The sequence below is a fragment of the Eleutherodactylus coqui genome, chromosome 5, assembly GCF_035609145.1.
Source record: "Eleutherodactylus coqui strain aEleCoq1 chromosome 5, aEleCoq1.hap1, whole genome shotgun sequence".
NCBI lineage: Eukaryota > Metazoa > Chordata > Amphibia > Anura > Eleutherodactylidae > Eleutherodactylus > Eleutherodactylus coqui.
The window spans coordinates 54,169,418-54,181,958 of NC_089841.1; the positions used below are offsets into that span (position 1 = coordinate 54,169,418).

Sequence of the window (12,541 nt, forward strand, 5' to 3'; positions counted from 1 at the left end):
GCCAAGGGTTGGTGGTAGGAGACACAGTACAGATGTCTTATGGCATTTCTTGTCGGGCATGGAGTCTTCGCTTCCCTGTGGGGCCCGGGGCTACGCTCCCCTGTGGGGCCCGGGGCTACGCTCCCCTGTAGGGCTACACTTCCCTGCAGGGCATATTTCTTGTGGGGCCCGGGGCTACGCTCCCCTGAGGGTCCGGGGCTACACTTCCCTGTGGGGCATATTTCTTGTGGGGCCCGGGGCTACACTTTCCTGTGAGGCATATTTCTTGTGGGGCCCGGGGCTACACTTTCCTGTGAGGCATATTTCTTGTGGGGCCCGGGGCTACACTTTCCTGTGAGGCATATTTCTTGTGGGGCCCGGGGCTATGCTCCGCTGAGGGTCTGGGGCTACATTTTCCTGTGGGGCATATTTCTTGTGGGGCCCGGGGCTACATTTCCCTGTGGGGTATATTTCTTGTGGGGCATATTTCTAGTGGGGCCCGAGGCTACGCTACGCATATTTTTAAGGGGCATAGGGCTATGCTTATCCGTGAGGTTTGGGGCTGTGCCATTTTTGCGCTGTATGGGGGAATTTTTTTTAGGAAACTTTGGTGACCTAAGGTGGATAAATGTAATGTTGGCCTCTTATAAAACGAGCAGCATCACACGTAGTTATGTAAAAGTGTTTAATAACAAGAATTTCACATCTACGCAGGAAAATGTTTTGCGCCGTATAGACTAGTGTGCGGATTTGTTTTAGAATAAACTTTTGGGACATGCATTTCGCTGTCTGATGACGAATTGTTGCCGATTCCACAAAAAATAAACAGTTAAATTCTCTGTGTGAACGCGGCCTTAGCAATATCTTTCAGCATTACTTATTATTATTATTATTACTACTGCTTTTTCTGCATCTTTTGCTTTATATGACCCCTTAGTGCTGCTGCTGATCTATACTACTACGGACCGACTCTAGGCATAATCAGTCTCCTTCCCCCTCTGGCAGCTGACAATATACCCTTCTTCTTTCTCTTATAGGAGGAGTCTTTTTAGCTACACTGTCATGTAGTGCAGAGGCTGCTCCTTCCTGAGAATTAGACCAAGAGCCGTGAACAGAGGATCACTATGCAAAGAGCTGGTTGTTGGAAGAGAGACTGAGCATGTGTGTCCTCCAGCAGTTCCATCATCAGGTGGACGTGCACTGAACACCAGGAGGCGCTGTACTACGTAGATAAATGTCATAACTCTAAACAGCTGTGTACTGCATGCTGACAACACGATACAAAATAAGGTAAAAACACAGAAGAATCAGGTCTCCAGCCTGCGGTAATTAGTCACTGCTGGAGATTCCCTGATATTGCGCATTTTCCATTTCACGGGATACTTACACTGCAGCTGTCGGGTGGGACGAGGAGTTGCGTGATTTCACCCCCATGAACACAGAAGATATGCTTCATCTCTCCAGAGAAAATGTCCCACACAATTACCGAGAAGTCGACCCCTCCTGATATGAGATAGCGCTGGTCATAACGCGAGGACACTTGGTGGGGATACAATAAGCAGGTTACTTTGTTCCGATGACCGCGTAAAGTTCTATGAGGAGGCCAACCTGAGAAACCGGAGGAGAGAATACCATCAGATCCATCATCAGACTACAGAAAGATGGCTGCATACTGAGAACGATGGGTGAACCCCTCTATGGAGAATGATCATTGTCCAAGATTGTTACTCCTCCTCACTCCACAGGATATTGGATCGATGGGGGTCCAAATGATGGAAAAACCACCAATCACGAGAACAGGGCTGAAGTCCCTTTGTATGAATGGAGTGCCAGCTGCATATGTGCGCTTTCTCCCCTTTCATATCCATGGGACCGCTGTAATCAACTTTGACTGTCAGTCCCATAGAGATGAACAGTGCGGTAGCGCCCATGCTCAGCCGATTCGTTCATACGAGCGGCCATCGTACACCTGTTCACACGATTAGTGGAGGTCCCAGCAGATTTCCCACCTATCCTCTGGCTGGGGAAAAGTTAAAGAGGCTTTCCAGGGAAATCCTATTGATGCTGTACCCTCTGTTGCTCGAGACCAATAACATACAATATAACGTACTGAAAAACTTAAAAAAATTTCTAAGTGCAGTGAAACGGAAAAAACCCACAAATGGTAGGGGGTAGGGTTCTGTTCTTACAGCATACATACTGCCTCAAAAATTACAGGAAGCTCCTGTGGGTCAGTACGGGTATGACAATGCCGGATTTATTTAGTTGTTATTTTTCCACTACGTTGAAAAAATAAAGCATCTTTAAAAACTAGGGGTTTTTTTAGAACTTTTTTCACCTATTTTTTTTTATTGCAGCTGTTGCAGGCAGTCGTTGGCTGTCAAAGTCATTGGGCACCAGCCATGTATGGAGCAGGCTACCAGGTCGGCTCCATACAAACCCTGCAGCTATATGTACCACCTGTAGAGTTGAAGGGTTAAGGCGCGATCCAGTGTGTTCCGATTCTCTACTCCTGACTCTGGCTTGTTATACTGACCACTTTATCTGCTGCCTACCCCCTTCCCTCTGGTCTGTTATACCGGGACGACCCCATTCTGTGTCCGGATCTCCAGCTTGTTCCTCGTTCTGAAATTGTGCTGCCTGCCCTAATCTAGATTGCTTGACTACAGCTCTGTTCACACCCTCAGGTACCGCGCCATGGACTTTGGTAGCATCAACTGCCCCATTACTTGGACCCCCCTCCAGAGTAACAGCTTGGGGATCCTGCAGCGAAGCCCATATCACGACTGGTGGGGCTAAAGGGTGAAGACCAGAGGCAACACCTGCGTTACAACTAATATAGCCCTAAGCCAAACCAATGCGTGGTACGGTGGATCTACATCCGCAGATCTCGCCAAGTCTGCACAGGAGCTGCATACACAAAACCGTAGCAGATTTTTTAATCAAAACTATTTGCAAAACTGCTATAGTGCGCATCCATTGACTGTTCAGCAATGTTATCCCAAGCAGTGATGGTCTTCAGCGGTAATCATTATTGGATCACTACTACTCATAAAAGTAAATTCCAATCATAGAAGAATATTAGGGAATTGCTGCACATGAAACCCCCTAATATACCAACAGGATCATTTACTCCTACATGGTTCCTGAGAAGAGTGCTGCCTCCACGGTGTCCTCACCTCTCCGTAGCATGTGTTCTCCTTGCAGGAGCTGAACTATCGCTGTCTGCGTGGCTGGGACAATAATTATACTCCCGTCCTCCCGGCCACAGACTAAACGTCCGTGAGATGGGATATAGACGCTGGCGGTCACTTTCAGAGGTTCAGTAGTGTTTGGCATCACGCTGAGCTGATCGATAATGCCCGCAGGAAGAGGGCAGAGCTTGTCAAAGGCTTCCTGCAGCGACGTAGTTGTAGTGATTCGTAACCCTGAAAGATAGAGAAGAAAGCAGAGCTCAGAAGTAAGGAAGGAGAAAGGGGACTGCAAACTGCCATAATGCTGTATCCAATGTATGGGATATGGATATAGTCACTGCTCCCCCTGCAGGTCCGTCTAGTAATGAAGGGTCCATAGTGATGAAACGTTATGCTCTGTGCTAAGTATGGTGCTATGTACAGCTGGGCATCTCACACAGAATCCAAGGGAAGAGGAGCCCAATAGTACAGCGTCTGATAGAGCAATCCCTTTCGCCAAGTACAACAACTATCACCAGCTGAAAACATACGGACAGATTTATATGCTAATACTATCTAATAGTTAGACAGTGCAATCTTGGACTAGACAGTCTTCAAGGGGTTGTCCAATTGTAAACTAGTGATGGTCTATCCACAGGATAGGTCGTCAACAGTAGATTGCCAGGTGTCCATTAGCAGGAACCAACCCCCCCCCCCCCCCCATCAGCTGTTCTCGGGGCCGATGCATGAAACTGATTTCTGTAGGAAGTAGACAGCTCCGTCCCCAGTGCAGTGGCTAGGTTTGATACTGCAGGCTAAGCATGCATTGAAATAAATGGAAACTTGGCCTGCCATACCAAGCCCAGCCATTGCACTATGAATGGAGCCATCTGCTTCCGGCAAAAATCAGCTCAGTGTACAAGTGCAGCAACCTAGAGAACACCTGATCAGGTGGGTTCCTTGGTGATGGACTTCCATCAATTCACTATTGATGTCCTATTTGGAGGATAAATCATCGATAGTTTACAAACTGGACAATCCTTGTAAACTGTGCGTTACCACAGCAACTCAAGCTAGTCTAACTTTATACCACCTATTAGTTAACCTGGTTTTCCAATAAATTTTGAGACCAAATTTTAGCGTACTTTTTTTTGGTAAAAGCTGCATTTGGCAACACCCCTTTCCTGCTAAGCCACTCCCCTTTCAATAAAGCCATACCCGTTTTCGGATTTTCCAAAAGAAAAGTGTCTAAAACACATAAATGTGGTGCAAAGCATGTAAAACTATTTTTCTAGGGCAATTTGTGCCAAAACACTGGCGCGTTTTCAGTAGAAAATCTTCCCTATAGTGATGGCAGGGGCTCAGCACTGGTCGAAAAGATGTTAAAGTTACAAATATTGGTTGATTGATATATAGCTTTTTGCTGGACTTGGTATAGGATTAAAGGGGTTCTCAGGGACAGTTACTATTATTAATGACCTATCATAAGGATGGTCACATGGATGTAGGTAGCTTCATCAATGCAGCACAATAAAAGGCCAGCAGGAACCGCTAGAGCATCAATGCAGAAACAGTAGGGAATCTAAAGGGGTTATCTGAGGAAGAAATACCCAATCCAGTCCAACCCAGAGATGACGCCACCTCCATTTCCATCCAGGCTCCCCGAGTGGTATGGACCTTTTGTTGTTGGTGACGTCATTACAGGGGGCTTGTCATTTAGCTAATTTCATTACCTAAGCCCGCCCCCTTCTCTGCCATGATGATACAAAGATATATAAGGGGCTTGGTTAGTTACTAAAATGAGCCAATCAGCTAGCCCCCTATGATGACGTCACGAGTACCGATATCCATACACATGCCCCACCATTGGAATCAGATGGACCCGGGCTGGGTTGAGGCAAGTAGATTTCCCTGGATTATCCCTTTAATAGGCAAGTAATGTTTTTTTTTTTGGTTTTTCTTTTTAATTTTCCTGCAGCCAATTTCATTTCTCCAACTCTTAGATAAGCCCTTTACCACTTCTGTGAGGAGACCGGCGATATCTCCGAGCTGAAGAATGATCTTGTCGGTTTAAGCCTTCACCTTCAATGTTGTCTTGCTGCTCGAGATCATCGGGGACGCTCCAGATACTGAGTCTCCCTGAAGAGTCGCCCTGAATTAGAAGTTTATGGAAAGATACTCGGCGTCCGTAGAAGAACTTTGTAACCGGAGGGCAGATTAGTAGCTGCAGGACAGAAAAGGTGCCAGAAGTAAGTAGCAATAATAACAGCTGAGAGTTATTAACACGGCCTGCGCCGCCGCTGCCAGTACACATCATGCACTGGAGACAATGCAATCAATACAATGTGCTTTCAACCAACTCCCAGCTTAAACAATGGAAAATATAAATAGTGGGATTCTTGGAAGTAACTCGCAGCGCACAAAGAACGGCGCCGGTAGCTTGTTTGACCCTTCGTTTTTTTTCAGTTTGCATCAATCATGAAAGTGTTACATCAGCAGCTTTATAATGAATGTCAACAGTCTGTTGGCTTTACCCGCATTACCACTGTATAGCTTAGCTGCCGGTGTATAGAGAAATCAGCGGGGACCGGAGCAAAGATCAGTATGGGCCCCGTCCTCCACTGAGCTAGCGGGAAAAAATATCCCTCCTCTAAGGCGCTGTTCACATCTGCATCATGGTTTCCCATATGGACCCGACAATACATCCTACTAACTGCCATAGTGTCCGTCATTTAAAGAGGATCTCTCTCGTATTCACATCAGCAAGGCCGGCTGCATAGCTCTTCTGCTGCCGACTCCAATAACGTCTTGCTTATACTTACCCTGTATGGGCTCTTCACAACAAGGTGGTCAACGAAACCATGGGATGTGGAACAGCCTTACTTGATTTAACCCTTTGCAATCCAATTTTGGATTCAAGGTTTTCCTATGGGGTTTTCTCTTTCTGTCATTATACAATGGCGCCACCTGCTGGCTAGAGCCAATACTGCGGTATTGGACATGCTGGAGAGGCCCCCCGACAACAGAGTGGCCAGTAATATACAGTAAGAATACCCTGCCGGACGTCTTTTGACATTGGAAGCTGTACAGCCTTCAATCAGAATGTCTTTAGATGTCAGACAGTGGATTGGAAAGGGTTACATCAAAAATCCAAGGACTAGGCTGTATTCAGACGACTGTACTCCAGTCGAGCCCAAAAGTCTCGGACACAACTCGCATTGGACAGCACACAGACACCTAATTGTATGCTGTCCGATCTCTGCAGACATTGCATGTCTTAATCTAGTCACGTATAGAACATATGAAAGTTACCATACTAAAAGGAAATGTCAAATCTCTACACCAGAATTTGGGAGTACAAGTTTATAACCATCTTTGATACTGTCAAAACTGGAATGAACCTCTGAGGGGGATTTTGACATCGGTGGAAAATACAAGAAATCTATGGCAGAGATAACACGCTGGCCTGGTGACCCCTTAACACCAATTTAGAGAGCATAAAACTTTCACATCCCTTGTCAGTGAATTAATTATTTACTCCTCTGGTATTGTTTTAAGTGCAAATTAACCACACCATGTCTGTGCCTTTTAATGTGTATGTGTATATTCTATATGGGCGAGTCTTTGGATCTATTTAATAATGCCTGAGGAAGAACCCCAAGTAGGTTGGAAAGCTCGCTAGAACATCATGTATTTTTGTTAGCCATTAAAAGGTATCATATCTACAAGATTACTTGGTTTCTCTTGCTGAGAACAATCACATTTTGCTCTACTGGCTAACACGGTACCAAACTTTTTTCGTTGAATGTTGTCTGTGATACGGGTCAGAATAGGACATGCTACCATTTTTTTCCACACAGACTATTGGTCAGGATGAAAACCTGTATGTATCTATAGACGCATAGATTATAATGGGTCTATGTGTTGTACGCGAAATACACAGACAGCGCACGGATGTAAAATATGGGCATCTAATTAAGGCCTTAATCCTATTTATGTAGTCAAGCACTAAGGCGTTTCGAGGTCTGTAGCCTAAAAACATGGTATGATGCAAGGAACTCCCCTTAGGGGCATTTGTTAACACTAGAGATGAGCGAGTATACTCGCTAAGGCACATTACTCGAGCGAGTAGTGCCTTAGCCGAGTATCTCCCCGCTCATCTCTAAAGATTCGGGGGCCGGCGCGGGTGACAGGTGAGTTGCGGGAGTGAGCAGGGAGGAGCAGGGGGAAGAGAGTGAGAGAGAGATCTTTCCCCTGCTCTCCCCCGCTGGCACCCGAATCTTTAGAGACGAGCGGGCAGGTACTCGAATAAGGCACTACTTGCTCGAGTAGTTTGCCTTAGTGAGTACGCTCGCTCATCTCTAGTTATCTTACTACTGCAGGAGAAGTTTTTGAACAAACCTGTGTCCCCGGATAACCCCCTTAAATGTTTTCATGGAGACAAGAGCGACCAAAAAAGTGCAATTCTGTCGGTATGTTCTCCTTGTTCTGAGGGCGGTCACGCTGGGGGATAAACAATGTATTATTTTACTAGATCAGCCGTTTCTAGACGTATTTTTTTTCTCCCATCAACGTCGTGGTTTTTTGCTAATTATATTCATCAACGATACTCGTTAATGTACCGTATAATACACTGAAAACCGTCTCCAAGCAGAGCAAAATAAAAGTCATCCAGTTACAGCATATTTGGGGTGTGCCTTGTTTTTTATGTCGTCCACACTGCAGCAAAAACGCCATTTTATCTTTTTTCTGTGGGTCAGTGACAATACAACATTTCTATAGTTTTATTTTGTATTATTTCTAAAAAAAAAAAAAAAAATTAAATATCTTAAATTTATATATTTTCTTGCAGATGGGGTGAGTGACCTCCCAAAATATGCAATTCTTTCATTGTGGGGTTTTTCGGACAGTGTTCACCGCACGGGATTAACAATGTGTTGTTTTACTGGATCAGACTTTTAAATAGGTGGTAATACCAAATAAGGGCATAAGGAGGATGGAACAATACTTCTGCAGCGCCACCTATTGGATGGCAGCATTCCTGCAACTCAATGTATGACTAACAAGTCTGTAAAACAATGATTTGAAATAGGAAACCAAGCCAGAATCCATACACAGATTGCTGTTTCGGGGTGTTTGCCCCTCATCAGTGTGCGGTAGGTTTTTGGCGTGGCGAGTGAGAGGCCTGTGATGTGGGTCAAGAGGGGTGTCATCTCTTCTTAAGGGGAGAGCATGCAAAAAGTGTGTGGAGACACCTGTGGGGTGAGTGGATCGGGGTGAGTTGCGGCGGGGAGAGAGGGAGAGAGAGATCTCCCCTCTGTTCTTCCCCGCTCCCCGCCGGCCCCCGAATCTTTAGAGACGAGCGGGGAGATACTCGGCTAAGGCAATGCTCGCTCGAGTAATGTGCCTTAGCGAGTATACTCGCTCATCTCTAGTTAACACCTTCAACCCTCTAAAGAAAAGGCCATAAGCTTCAAAACGCGTTATGATGGAACAACTATCGCCCAAATAATCGCTCAATCGAGCAAATGTAAGCGATAGCTGCTCTGTGTGAACACGGCCACCAACTGGGTGACAAGCGATAATGGATTTAAAAGTCGCTTAGTTTTAGCTCACCTAAAAATAGTCATTGGTTGATCATCATCTGATGTAATCAAGTGATCCTTGTCTTTCCACAACTAGCCAACAAACTTTGCAGGGAGGTGTGCGCTTCAGCGGCTGCAAACACCAACAACTATTGTTCTGTGTAAAAGCACACTAACCAAAGTCGTTAATAAGCCAACAACTTGCTGTAGCGACTATGTCTAGGGACTATTCGAATGAGTTGTCCTATGTAAACTCACCCGTGGACAATGGACTCAATAAAAAGGAATATATGTTTTCATCCATGGCGCCTTGAATTCAATCCAGGTAGCCACATCCTACTGAATTTGCCCTACTTCCCTTTACGACTCCTCATATCACGGCCCGTACAGTTTTGGATGATAGCGAGTCTTGGTATGGAAGCACCTTACCCACTATGATCCAAGCCTCTACAAGTTACAACCCAATTGGCTCACAAACAGAAATATCCACCCCGATCCTGGATGGCGCTGCAAACAAACTCTTAATTACACATTGGCCTTCGGTGTAGATTTGGCTCCTGTCCCTGTGACTGTGTCAAGTAGGCAGTTCAGACCACTTATTGACAGTAGGCAGTGGCGGCCGTCCGCTTGACGCATTCACAGCGCAGGGAGAGGAATCTAAGAAGAGCCCATACAGGGGGACAGGGGTGAGTATAAACGAAAGATAGACATTGTAGAAGTCAGCGAGGCCATGTAGCTGCCCCTGCTGCCATGAGGACATGACGGTTCCTCATTAAGTGGGTAAGAATGATAGAATCTGTGAAGGACTCTAAGAAAAGCCTAAAAGGCTCGTTCACGTCATCATTCGGGATTTCAGTTTTCCTGCTCCATTCTGAGAACATTAAAACGGCACCTTCTGGCTGAATGGATCTATCCCATGACAGAGCTGAATGGCACTGAACAGACCCCCTTTGACTATAATGGGGTCCATTCAATTTCCAGCCAACAGTCCGGCACTTTGCTGGAATTTCCAGGACAATGTTGCAGCTAGTTGCGCTATTTCGTCCTGTTGTCTAGTGGTAATCAACAGAAGACAGCAACATGACTCCTATAAATCAAAGCCAACCAACCCTGTGCCCTCTGAGGAAAAGCAGATGCCAACGTCACATTCTGGATCTCCAAAGCATCTGCATGTTAGCAAGCAGTGGGGATTCCAGCAGGGGAACCTCCAATGATCAGACGATGTAGCAATCGATGAGGCGGCCGTCACGTTAACTACAATGTACTGCAGTGCTGTAAATCAAGTTATCAAAATGCATTAAATGTCAAGTTAATATTTGCTACATCTGTGCCAAAAATAAAACACTTCGTATTGTGTTTGTTAGCCAGTTAAAAACAAAAAAAAAAGGGTTTGGGTTTCAGTAGAACAGAATCGGAGTCATTTGTAGAGTTATAACAACGTACCCAACATGCAGAACAGACACAGACAATATTGGATTAGATTGGTGGTGCACCCAGAAAGGTTGTCAGGACCCTGCGGTGTTGTTCACATTCATCCCTCTGTTAGCTTGTGCAACTTTAGATTTCCTTGCCCTACGTGCGTGCAGACAGGTGACAGCAGCTGCATCCCCCTCCTCTCCCTCCTCCATTTACTACTTTATGAATGGAGGCGGAGGAGGTTTCCGAACATTCAGAGAGAGCCTACAGGCAGAGAACGGAGGACTACAGGCTATTGGAGGGCCAGGAGGATAGCACTTCCCATGGTCAGAATATATTAGAAAAGTTTCATACAACAAACAGCCTCTTTTTTAGAGCCCCCGGCTTTTATGATTGGCTCTTCCAAGTATGGAAATTCTCCCGGTGACCCCAGAGTGCAGCATAAAATCACGTGACACGTTTTCCGTGGATCAGTTTCAGTGTACATCCACATTAGATGGAAGATCCAGCGATCCGAGCGACTTCCTACGAGGCCGGTCATCAGTGCTAGACTAGCCAGGCCGAGATGTCACTGCCAACTGCGTGGGGTTTATTGTGCAGTGGTGTGGAGAGTATACCGAGAATGGCGTGATTGGAGGAAAACTACCAGGGGATCATGTGGATGGGAACAACTTGCTGACGAAAAGGGTCAGAGGAGGATGTCAAGAATTGTTCCGATGAACAGGAGCTACACAGTCAAGAGCCGCCGAATACAAAGCTGGTGCTCCAACTAACATGTCAGGATGCACAACTCATCATTCTTTAGCACGGATGGGCTATATAAGGAGATGGACGCTTCTAGGCTTCCTTAGAAACAGAATATTAAAAACAGAAATACCCAAGTGTTTGCTGCTCAGCTATCTCTGGCAAGCCCAATAAAGATGAATGGGGGAGCTGAACCTACTCTATTCAATCTCCTCCTGATTGCAAGGGGAGCCGGAATCCCACATGAGAAAGACAGGAGGATACAGACCCCTAATCAGAGGATCTGTGGGGGTCTCAGCAAGGTAAACCCTATCCTGTGGACAGGGGATAACTTGTAGTTCTAGTACAATCCCTTTAATGCGATCGTCCACGCCTGGAGAAACAAAGATGGCCACAGCAAAGTCTCAGACTACCTAATGTACACGACTCAAACTCAAGGCCCATGGGCCGAATCTGACCCGCCACGTCATTTTGTGTGTCCTGTGAGAAGCCATCCAAACCTCCCTAATATTCTTCACGACCATCTCCCTCAGCGCCTCTTCGTAGGCAGCGCTAGCTGGGCTGCAGCTCTACTATCATAGCGCCGGCTCGGTCCTAACCACAAAAGTTTAAGACAGAAGTGGAAGGCATGCTGAGCATCTACAAGCAGGTAACCTCCCACCGCGGTGCTGGAGAGAACGAGGGAGGGTGATGGCAGTGAGGACAGAGAGACTCCACTGACCTGCCTTTGTACAACCTCAGGGCTGAGGACACAAGAGTAGGGATCGCTGCTGGATCTGGATTCCATCCCCAGCAACAAGAGAGCAGACAGCGAAGTCTGCATGACCAGGAGCTTCTTCAGCTAATTGCTGCTACAGGCAGCAGAAGTTAAGTGCAAGTGTCCCAGGCCAGTCCATCTCCAGGCTGCAATCCAGAACCGTAAGTAGGTCCCTCCACAGTCCTGGCTGGCCCTCTAATACAGTGTAAAGGCAGTTGAGCATAACTATTCTAAAGAGTGTTTTCACATATGTGAAAACACACATAAATCCGCACAATATAGAGCAAATACGCCCGTGTGAAGGAGCCCTTGTAAACAGCCCTTTAAAAGGCAACCACCTCCGGAGTCCAAAACAATACCTTTCATAACATGCTATGGATTTTTAATGCGCACGATCGGAAACCAATCGCGGATGAAAAAAAAAAAAATCGCAGCATGCTCTATTTTATTGCGGCTTCCTATGTATTCTCTGCACACTCTGCATCGGGTAGTCAGGGAAGTGGTTTGGCCTTCTTGGTTTCTCCAGGCCCACGGAGTTGCTTTAAGGTCAGCATTAAACAAAACAAAAAAGTTCTCCGTTCTTCCTCGTGAATCTCCGCTCTGTATAATAATGCTGCACAACTTTCCTCCCACTTGTGATGATTACACGGCTGTGTTGCTGCCCCCTGCTGTTTGCCGCTGGTATTGTCCTCCCTTTGAAGTTGGCTCTCATTGTTTACCGCCAGAATGAGCAGCGAATGACGATTGTTCCTGTCATTTCTTTCCATTATCGGCATTTTTGTTCATGAACAATATGGTGATTGTTGTTGGAAAAATTTGCCAATTGTCTACAAAAAAAAGCCATTATGGCGGAGACAATGCGGCTCGCGGAATGAAACGCATCCTGC

At 46.1% G+C, this 12,541-nt stretch overlaps 1 protein-coding gene across 2 annotated transcripts in view; it reads right to left on the reverse strand.

Annotated features, from left to right (window-relative positions):
• The window catches only part of WDR7 (WD repeat domain 7), a 356,850-nt gene that overhangs the window by 310,070 nt on the left and 34,239 nt on the right, over positions 1-12,541 (reverse strand). For both annotated transcript variants that reach the window (XM_066602521.1, XM_066602523.1), the window contains exons 10-12: positions 5,235-5,376; positions 3,159-3,407; positions 1,367-1,587 (exon numbers count right to left, since the gene is read on the reverse strand). In XM_066602521.1, coding sequence (XP_066458618.1) covers positions 1,367-1,587; positions 3,159-3,407; positions 5,235-5,376 — 612 coding nt within the window. The remainder of the gene's footprint in view (positions 1-1,366; positions 1,588-3,158; positions 3,408-5,234; positions 5,377-12,541) is intronic.